Raw genomic sequence first — 10152 nt, 5'->3', positions numbered from 1 at the left:
GCTCGTGGGAATGGCCGAGCCGAGAGCCGCGTCTCCCGGAGCCGCGGGGGCGCGCTCGCCGCCGCGCGCATCCCACCCACCGGACGGAACGGCCCGGCGCGCGCTCCCCGCAACCGCGTTTTCTCGCAGCGTCGGTAGCTCTGACGTCACGGCCTGTGCCGCCCCTGATTGGGCGAGCCGGGAGGATCACGTGACAGAGCGGGGCGCTATAAAGAGGGCGAGGGGGACGGCGGTGGTCCGCCATTTCGTGGACGCCGCGGGACCTTGTGCGTCTGTAGGAGCAGAGCCAGAGGGAAGCGGGTCGGGCCTGTCGGAGCGGGAGGATTTGAGCGTGGGCCTCTTGAACCCAGGATCTCGGTAAGGGACCGGCGAGCGGAGGCGACGGAGGTGGGGTTTCGCAGAGTCGAGGTGGGGCAGGGCGCAATGGCGGCGCCAGAATGAGACAAAGGGGCGCCGCCGCCATTTTGTGACGTTCGGTCCCGGGCGGCGGCTGGGGCCCCGGGCTGTGCGGAAGATGTTTCGAAGCCTGTAAATCCGGGATTTATCGTTTGAGTCCTTTGGGGCAAAGCCTCGGCGAGGGATTGCTCCCGGCTGGGGTGTGGCGGGGGGGGGGCGGAGGAATTCTCCACGTCGCGGCCTTTAGTTTGATGGCGCCTTTTTTCTCTTGCTCTTGGTTTTCTTGGTATAGTCTTGAGAATTTTTTTTTTCCTCTAAGGCAGGTTTTTCAGTATTTACTGAGCCCTCTACAGTCTCATCTACCTTTTTTTTTTTAATGTGCCGACTTAGTGATTGCTTTAAAAATCGATTGAAGTCGGGCTTTGTATCTTAATGAACATTTCAGTTCAAGTTGGGTTGGATTTTTCTTTGACCTGTTCGCTTTTAACAGGTGTGAAAAAACGGGGATGGATGCGTTTCATTTTTGCGTCATGGCTTTGGTCGCTCAACTGAGTCTTGGGCACAGGGTGGGGTCATGGCAAAATAGGACGTGCCTGGATTAAATTTTTTAAGTTTGATAATAGTCGGCTTTAGGACAGTATGGTTAAGTAGGGAAGACACTGAATACGGCTTATTAAATAGGTTTTTCACTTAGGGATTGTGAAGTTGAAGACTTACTGAGTGGATGTTCCCAAGGTTGTCTGTATGTTCTTGAATGTGCCCTTTTAGTAAAAATTCTTTTACGAAGGATTTTAGAGTGTGTGGTGCTGGGCGTTAAATTCCTAACAGCCCTCAAGATTTACTTAATATGCCCTTTTTATTGAAAGATGGGGTCACTTTACCAGTCTGACTTCATTCCTCTGGCCTAGTGAGCCACAGGCATGCGTGCCTTCCTAGCTGTGGTAGTTTTTAATACATCTAAAATGTTGTGGAACCTTTGTGTGCTTCCAAGATAACTTATTTTTGTTCGTTTATTTGTACCTGAGACAGTTCTCAGTGTAAACCAGGCTGTCCTGGAACTCACTTTTTAGACCTGTTCTCCAACCCAGATCATCTGTCTCTCTCTCTCCCTTGTGCTGGGATCAAAGGTGTGTGCCACCACCATCCTGACGTACTTATTTTTTGAGATAGGGTCTTATGCAGCCTAGGTTATGCTTCAGCTCCTGATTTCTTTTTCTGTAGGCCATGGACTTCTCAGAACTCCCTGTTACTAGACTGGTCTGGAACCTGTCTCTCCTTGGGATTTCCATGACAGATTTTTTTTTCTGTCTTAACGCTGGGCGTGCATGTGGTCCTCCACTACACTTGTCTTTTAAAAGCTAAGGGTCTTGGTGCTCTTTAGGTATCTGGATTTTCCATTTTAGGCATTTGATATGTAGGGAATGGTTTTAGAATATTTTCAAGGTTTTTATTCTTAGTAGCATTTGGCAGTATCTTCCTGAATACTGTGGCACATTTTGGATCTTCATTTCTTGGTAGTCATTTAGATTGGCACAGTTCTCACTATTGGGAGTAGTGCTATAGTGAGATGTGTAGGTTTTGTGTCTGTAGTTCTGGGGATTAAGTTTTAGTTGCATGCTAGGAAGCTCCCCTCCACTGAACCACATTGAGACTTTTGGACATATGCTTGGAAAACACATGGAGCCAGGTGTGACGAACAACCAACCGTCTTAGTCCTTGAGAGGCAGAGGACCTCTGGGTTCAGGGCTAGCTTGGTCTATATCTACAGTGAGGCACTTTCTTAAAACACAACTCATGGTTTGGCTGCTTGGAGAATTTTGACTGCTTATAAGGAAGTGAGTCTTTAGAAAAAGGTGGTATTGGTGTTCTAGCAGTAAAGGAAGTGTTTGTGGCAGTGTATCTTGGAAGCCTTTGATTGTGACAGGACTTAATTGTAGCCCTGCCTGACCTTAAACTGATCCTAATTACTCTACTTTTTAAGACTAGAATTACTGGTCCTGCCCAAGGAAGGAAGCCGTTTAAAGGCATCTTAGTTTATTGTTTGGGGATTTCCACAGTGTGCTGTAGCTGAATTCAGGTGGACGTCCTCAGGAAGCTTGGAATGGAAGCTTTTGAATCTTAATTGAGGCTAGGTTTTTTGCACATGGAGGCATTTGTGTATATTGCTTGTTTGGTCCAGTTATTCAAACTTCATGGCTGGCTGAAGGGAGGAAGGTCTGTTCACCTTACTACTTCCTGCTGTAATTCCTCGTGCCAACTATTGTGTGGCAATGGGAAGGAACAACATAAAATGGCCAAAATGGTTGCCTTGTCTTAGAGGGGAGACAGGTCCTGTGTGGGGACGGAGGAAGGTGGTTGTTGATGTTTTAAGATGGTTTGATGTGTCAGTAGCAGAAGCTGGTCTTGAACTCCTGCTTCCACCTTGGAATTGTGAACACTAAAAGTACAGGTATAGGCCAATTCTATTTGGTGGTTAAATTTAATTTGGGGCTGGAGAGATGACTCAGGTTAAGAGTACTGACTGCTCTTCCAGAGGTCCTGAGTTCAAATCCCAGCAACCACATGGTGGCTCACGGCCATCTGTAATAGGGAAGCCCTCTTCTGGTGTGTCTGAAGACAGCTACAGTGTACTTATATATAATAAATAAATAAAATCTTTTAAAAAATTTAATTTGAAGTTAAGCAGAGTCAAGCCTCATATATACAGGGTTCATGGAACCTGGCACAGATATTCAAGGCCAGCCTGGGATACTTGAGAGACTGTCTTTAAAAGAAAAAGTGATAATTGATCCTTCTGTGTTTTACTCAGGTCCAGGGTAGTTTTGTTTTGTTTTTTAAAGGTCTAGCTTGTAGCCCTTAGCTCTTGCCTAGAAAATGAGAGCAGGCTAAGATTTGACTCAGTTCCACCTGCCTTCCAAATACTTATTTTGAGACAGGTTTCTCTGTTATGCCCTGGCTGGCCTGACACTCTTTCTGTAGGCCAGACCCACAAACTCAGAAGGAATGGCTTACACACTGCTTGAGTGCTGGTATTAAAGACATGCTACCACACATTGCCTGGCCTGAGATGTCTATGTAGGCCAACCTCAAATTCAGTGTGCATGCCTCTTGGCTCTTTAAAAATTGGTTGGTTTCCTTGGAGATTGATTATGAGTGAAAAGGTAGGATGAGGGGCAGAAAACATTAAGAGTAGTTTAGTTTTTGTTTAATCTATATTTCCAAGCCTGTTTTTTTTTTTTAAACTTTTAAGTTTTCCCTAACTGAAGATTGAATAAATTAATGCTGTGTTTGGTTTTTTATTACAGAAATGCATCGTGATTCCTGTCCCTTGGACTGTAAGGTTTATGTAGGTAATCTTGGAAACAATGGGAACAAGACTGAGTTAGAACGGGCTTTTGGCTATTATGGACCACTCCGAAGTGTGTGGGTTGCTCGAAACCCTCCTGGCTTTGCTTTCGTCGAATTTGAGGATCCCCGAGATGCTGCTGATGCTGTCCGAGAGCTAGATGGAAGGTAATGGCAGATAGCTAACCTGGTTTAAGTTTTCTAGGGCATGTGGCTTTTTGGTGTGCAGTGGCTGTGTGCTACAGCCCTTCTAGCCACAATATTGCTGTTTTTAGCCGGATGTGGGCTTGTACTTGAAGTCCCAGCGCATGGAGTTAGAAACCAGTTCAGAGTGCCTAGCTTAAAGTTCCTAGCAAGTTAAAGGCAAGAATAATCTTGATAGGCCACAGTACCTTAAATGAAAAGAGACTGACAGTAGCTCTGAAGCTGTAGGGTAGGCCTTTTATCCCTACAAGTTACAATAGTGAAAGGTGGCTGAGGCCTGTCTCATCAACGACCCAAATGTGCCAGCTTGACTCATTGTTGGGCTCTGGACAAATGAAGAAAGGATGATCAATCATGCCTACCTGTTAGGTGGAATTTCTTGTAAGGAAGCCAAACAAGGCACAGTGGAAATAGATGAAAGGCACTTGAATTACAGCTGCTAACAGTTAACATTGACTCAGGAGTCAGGAGGGTTCAGAGACTGGAAAGATGCCTCAGTAGTTAGAGCAGAGGACCTAGTCTTAGTTCCCGCACCCATATGGTTGTTCAGCCATTTATAACACCAGTTCCAAGGTGTCTGATGTCTTCTGATTTCCTCAGACACATGTAGTGCGTGGCCTTTGTGTGCAAGCATAACATTTCTACACATAAAATAGCATTTTCTTTTTTACAAAGATTTATCTATGCATATGAGTACACCATACCTGTCTTCAGACACACTGGAAGAGGCCATCAACTTCACAACAGATGGTTGTGAGCCACCATGTGGTTGCTGGGAATAGAACTCAGGACCTCTGGAATAGCAGTTAGTGCTCTTAACTGCTGAGCCATCTCTCTGGCCCCATAGAAATTGTTTTGTGTTGTCCCCCCCCCCCCCATTTTTTTTCTGAGACAGGGTCTTAGTTTAACTAAAAAGAAAAAAAAACCTTTCCCAGGCAGGTGGGACTTGAGTTCAGTGTTAACCTAGTGTATAGAATGAGTTGCAAGACAGCCAGGGCTATGCAGAACCTATTTGGAAAAACAGCAAAAATGTGTTTATGTGTGTGTTTTGCCTGTATGTCTGTACCATATGTATTCCTGCTAGTCACAGGCCAGAAGATGTTTGATTCCCTGGATCTAGAATTGTGGGTGGTTGTGAGCCACCATGTGGGTACTGAGAGTCAAACCTGGGTTGTTTACAAGAACAGCCAGTGCTTTTTAACTACTTAACTAACCTGGAGTTAATAGCCCAGGACTGAATCCCTAGTGCTGGGATTAAAGGTATATGTCAGTGGGCTGGAGAGGTGGCCCAGTGATGAAGAGCTCCCACTGCTCTTCCAGAGTCCTGAGTTCAATTCCCAGCAACCACATGGTGGCTCACAGCCATCTGTAATGGGATATGGTGCCCCCTTCTGGTGTGTCTGAAGAGAGCAATGGTGTACTAGTATAAATCTTTTTTTTTTTTTTTAAGGTATATGTCAGTATATATAGCTAGACTTGATTCATATGTAGTGAACTTATTTTTTGCTTTTATAAATCCCACTTGGGAAGTTTGGGTCTGTTAACCTCTGTGAAGACTTTAGCAAATTTAACAACTTAGAACAAGCAGGCCTGGGCAACTCTCGACTGTCAAAACTTAGAGTCCATTTGACTTTGGGTTAAAGAGGGAGTACAGGCTTACTGCCATCGGCTATTTTGTGATTGGTGTCCCTTCTCTTTAGAACACTATGTGGCTGCCGAGTAAGAGTGGAACTGTCAAATGGTGAAAAGAGAAGTCGGAATCGTGGCCCTCCTCCCTCTTGGGGCCGTCGTCCTCGGGATGATTACCGCAGGAGGAGCCCTCCGCCTCGGCGCAGGTACTTGAGAACGTCTTTTAGAGGAAGGCATTGGTGTGATGCAGTAGCTAGTAGGAGCAGGTATTTCTTCCTAAGGTTGTTGGTGGGTTTTAACTTACTGTGGACATCGGAGGTCTCTGCAACGTTTGCTGGGTGTAGTTTGGGGTATGCGAGTTGTGCTGAGTGTTGGCTTTTGTCTGTAGGTGTATTATTCATGTTGGTAGTTAGTAACTTCTCTCTTGGATCTGTCTTCTAGTTCATCTTCTAGTTGCATCTTTCCAAGTCTTCCCTTTTACTTCAATTTAGGCCTTTTTCCATTTCTTGACTCCATAATGATCAACATTACATTCAACTAGCTCTTCACAAATGTGTTTTCTACTAGCACAATTGTAATATTTATCAAAACAGGCAGCTGTTTTAATGTTACAACTGGTAAAGTAGAAATCTTTCTGAAACAAACTTAAATCACTGACCAATAAAGGGGGCTTAAAAGTATTCCCAGTCATCCGTTCTTGAATCCCAAATAGGAGAGAATTCAGTTTTTTTATGATTGAAATGGCATCATTCTTGGACCAGGCAGTATTGCCTGGATACAAACTCCTCATCTCCTCAAATCAAGCCTCTAAAAATAGTTTCTGTAGGACTGAATTTACCTCTTACAGGTGAGTGAAGTCCTAGGAGATAGGAGTTCAAAATCTTGCCCCTTTTGCTATTTTGAAAAACAACACACTGTTGCCCATCATAATAAAGAGTATTTGTTAGCTAATAGATGGTTGTACTGATGGCTTGTTTTTCATTTTTTTTTGTGCTTTTTGGTCCATCTATTAATAAAAATGAACCCCGTTACAGAGTCACCATCATGTCTCTTCTCACCACCCTCTGAATCTGCATTAGCCAGTCAACTAGCCCTTTCAGCGTCATGTGACCAGCGCGCCCCATTCAGCTTGGCTGGTGTCGTTTCACATGACCCAGGCTGGCCAGTCGTCAGGTTGCAGCGCCCTTTGGTTCCCGAGCATGCTGTTTTCTCTCAGCCTTCTCTCCAACCTTAACCAAATCGGCAGCAGCCACCTCGACCGCCCACACATTCCTGGCCAATCAGCTCAGCTGTTTATTTACAAATGTCTTCACAACAACTCCAGCAGCAGCCTGCCTTCGGCTAACAAAAGAGCAGGAAAAATCCACAACACCCCCTCGCCAACCAACTAAGTCCAACGCAACATCTGGCAAAACCTTTTCAGCAAATTCTTCCTGGCCGTCAGTCCGGCAGCCTCACCTCACCATTTCTAGCTTGTTGAAACCCAAAACTAGTAAGTTTTTCCTGCTTATACAGTTTACTGCTGGTTAAAAATAAGGAGTAAGCGGCTTAAAGTAATTCTTTTTTCTGGATCAAAGGCTGGCTGTGCATAATTGAATGGTAACGTACAATATATTGCTTGAAACAACTTTTAAGGGTGATAGGGAACTCATAATGTGACTAGACCTTCAAGTGAACTTATGTGCATGTGTGAGATGCCAAACTAAAATTTTAATATCTCTAACAGATTTTAGCTTTTCTTCCTAGCAAAATTTTGTTGAATCCTATCACCTTTAAATGGTTTTACTAACAGTTTTCAAATTTAAAAAAAAAAAAGATTGGGGGTGAAGTGTGGGCCAAGCTACGGTAATTTTGATAAGCCTAAACACACTCTTAAATGTGACGTCACAAATGCAGTTCTAATGTAGCACTGAATGGCATCGATGTTTACACCTACCGCGTTTTCACAGAATTACACTATCCACCTGGTACTTAAGTCCTGTTAGAGACTTAAAGGTTTGCATGGGTTCCAAATACTGGTTTATGGTACTGTTTTTGGAACTACTGTGGGACTACATTTTGGTGTGGTGTTTGGGGTAGTGGAGTTAGTTTGACATGAAGTTTTGCATTGGACAGATCTGCTGTGAAGCATTCTTTGTTAAAATGAACCCATGGTTGGAATACCTGCTTTTCACTTGAGCTTTTTGTTCCTTAATCTTCTGTGCCCTTTTTTCTTTTCTTTTTTTATTTTTGGACGATGAGTGCCAGTTCTCCGGCACGTTCACTGGGCCCAACAGTGAAATTGAAAAGTTGGGAAATGCCTCACGCCACATACAATGATTGACAGTTAGCCTAATTGTGCTGTTTGTGCTTCTAGATCCCCAAGGAGGAGGAGCTTCTCCCGAAGCCGGAGCAGGTAAGAGTTGGTGCCCTATTATTAGAAATAGTCGTTTCTGACCCCTTTAAGTCATCTCCCATACTTGTTTACTGAGGTATAGATAACCCTGGCTAGTAACTATAGTGACAGGGGTAGCATACATAGTCAACATTAAGTTAGAATGAGCTAACCTTCAAGATGGATTTCCTTTTTTTTTTTTTTTTTTTTTTAAGATGTATTATATTTATACGACTACACTGTAGCCGCTTTCAGACACACCAGAAGAGGGCATCAGATCTTATTACAGATGATTGTGAGCCACCGTGTGGTTGTTGGGAATTGAGCTCAGGACCTTTGGAAGAGAAGTCAGTGTGCTCTTAACCACTGAGCCATCTCTCCAGCCCTCAAGGTGAATTTCTAATAAACTAATGTGCTTTCCTTCTGTTTGTTTTAGGTCACTTTCTAGAGATAGGAGAAGAGAAAGGTCTCTGTCTCGTGAGAGAAATCACAAGCCGTCTCGATCCTTCTCTAGGTCTCGTAGGTAAGATGAATGACTAAACTATTGAAGATATGTATATGTAATCTTTTTGTGCTATGTACTAAGATGACTAATTTTTTTTTTTTTTTTTTTTTTTTTTTTTTTAGCCGATCTAGGTCAAATGAAAGGAAATAGACCAGTTTGCAAAAGTGGTGTACAGGAAATAACTTCATCTGACAGGAGTATGTACAGGAAATTAAAGTTTTGTTTGAGACTTCATAAGCTTGGTGCATTTTTAAGATGTTTTAGCTGTTCAAATTTGTTTTGTCTCTTGGAACAGTGACACAAAACAATGTAATTCTCTATGGTTTCAGATGGATCATATGAGGCATGTGATATCAAGAATTGTTACTTTACAATGTTCCCTTAAGCAAGATTTAATTTTCTTTGAATTTTAGTTTTTCATAGACTGATATAGACCTAGCTCTCCTGCCCAGTTTTAAGTGATGTACTAATGATATAAAGCAACTGGCAGAAATTGAATAAAGCCGTAGTCCTCTAGTAGCTGAGACAGTGTGGCACTGTGGATGGAGATAAGCAGTGTTTAAGAGCTGCTGTGGACACAAGCCAACAGATAAAGGGAGGAACCACACGCTCAAGTTTGCAAAGCGGTTCCTTCCTGGTTGCGGATGCAGAGCTATTTGTAACGTCTTTATTGGAAATGTAAAACTAAGATGCCAGTGTCTATCAGTTTAAGGGTACATTGTAGAGCTGAATTTTTCAGTTACTGTGCAAGATTTTTTTCATGATGTCATTTGTAATATGTTTGTGAGAATCCTTGGGATTAAAGTTTTGGTTACAAATTGTTGTTTAACTTGAAAGCCTGTTTTTCCTTGCACATTCAAATCTGTGAGCTTGGTATCAAGTCCAGGTAAAACATTCCTATTGGAAGCCATACTTATATTTTCTTGTAAAGTGCTTTTGAATTAATAAAGTACTAGCATAATTGTGTAGTAGTCAGTTGAGCAAGCCACCCACTGTTGCCATTGTTTTTATCCCCTGGGAAAGTAGTTGGTTACCCAGTCCATTCTTTGTAAGAAACACAACTGACAGGCCCTACATTAGTGAAGGGAATTTTTTTTTTCCCCTTTGCTTGTCATCTATGAGAGTTAGCCATTTTGTAGGTGTTGAAGCCCGTTCAAGATCATGGCAGTTAGTGACTAACATTTTAAAGTGCACACCAGGATGGTAGGTATATTGTCATTCTTTAAGTTGCCCATAAAAAGTGGCTTTGACCTTCAGCATGAAAACATTCAACAAAGTTTTAAAATTAATTTCATTTTATAACTTGAGGTGTTGCATGGGATTCCAAATTGATCCATCATGATGTAAAATCCACAGTATGGTTAATTGTAATGATGCACAGTTGAATATGGAGGCATGCATACCCTTTCTCTTAGAAATTTGGAGGAGTTGTCGTTTCAGTTTTTTTTGTGTGTGTGCAATTAGATTAAATCATAATGCAACAGTCTTGTGGCTTAAGTTTCCTTAAGTGTGTTCTTTTGAGATAGTTTTTTGAATTCTACTGTACTGACTTTGTCTGTGTAAGATGCCATTGCACTAAGTTCAACCTGTAAGCTTATAAATCCCCCCCCCCAGTTATTTGTTATCTTTAAACAAAAATCTCAGTAAGAAAGGAGAGAATTGAGTCCAGAAGGTTCCAACATGAGCCTTTGAAAGAAGT

The 10152-nt window shown here is 42.7% G+C and overlaps 1 protein-coding gene across 1 annotated transcript; it reads left to right on the top strand.

Moving 5' to 3' along the window:
• Window positions 1–207: 207 nt before the first annotated feature.
• Window positions 208–9936, top strand: Srsf3 (serine and arginine rich splicing factor 3). The gene is made up of 6 exons (XM_031347429.1): window positions 208–357; window positions 3702–3909; window positions 5646–5780; window positions 7931–7969; window positions 8385–8471; window positions 8576–9936. Exons 2-6 carry the CDS (start codon window positions 3704–3706, stop codon window positions 8601–8603), a joined length of 495 nt encoding a protein of 164 aa, XP_031203289.1. The 5' UTR covers window positions 208–357; window positions 3702–3703; the 3' UTR covers window positions 8604–9936.
• Window positions 9937–10152: the final 216 nt, after the last annotated feature.

This window comes from Mastomys coucha, unplaced genomic scaffold, assembly GCF_008632895.1.
Source record: "Mastomys coucha isolate ucsf_1 unplaced genomic scaffold, UCSF_Mcou_1 pScaffold3, whole genome shotgun sequence".
Classification (NCBI taxonomy): Eukaryota; Metazoa; Chordata; class Mammalia; order Rodentia; family Muridae; genus Mastomys; species Mastomys coucha.
The sequence above is the reverse complement of the archived record's forward strand: the minus strand, read 5'-3'. Positions and strand labels throughout refer to the sequence as shown.

Coding starts and splice junctions, on each gene's coding strand:
- Srsf3 (XM_031347429.1), top strand. CDS start 3,704: ATGCATCGTGATTCCTGTCCCTTGGACTGTAAGGTTTATGTAGGTAAT. Junction 5,781..7,930: donor AGCCCTCCGCCTCGGCGCAG/GTACTTGAGAAC, acceptor TTGTGCTTCTAG/ATCCCCAAGGAGGAGGAGCT. Junction 7,970..8,384: donor TTCTCCCGAAGCCGGAGCAG/GTAAGAGTTGGT, acceptor TGTTTGTTTTAG/GTCACTTTCTAGAGATAGGA.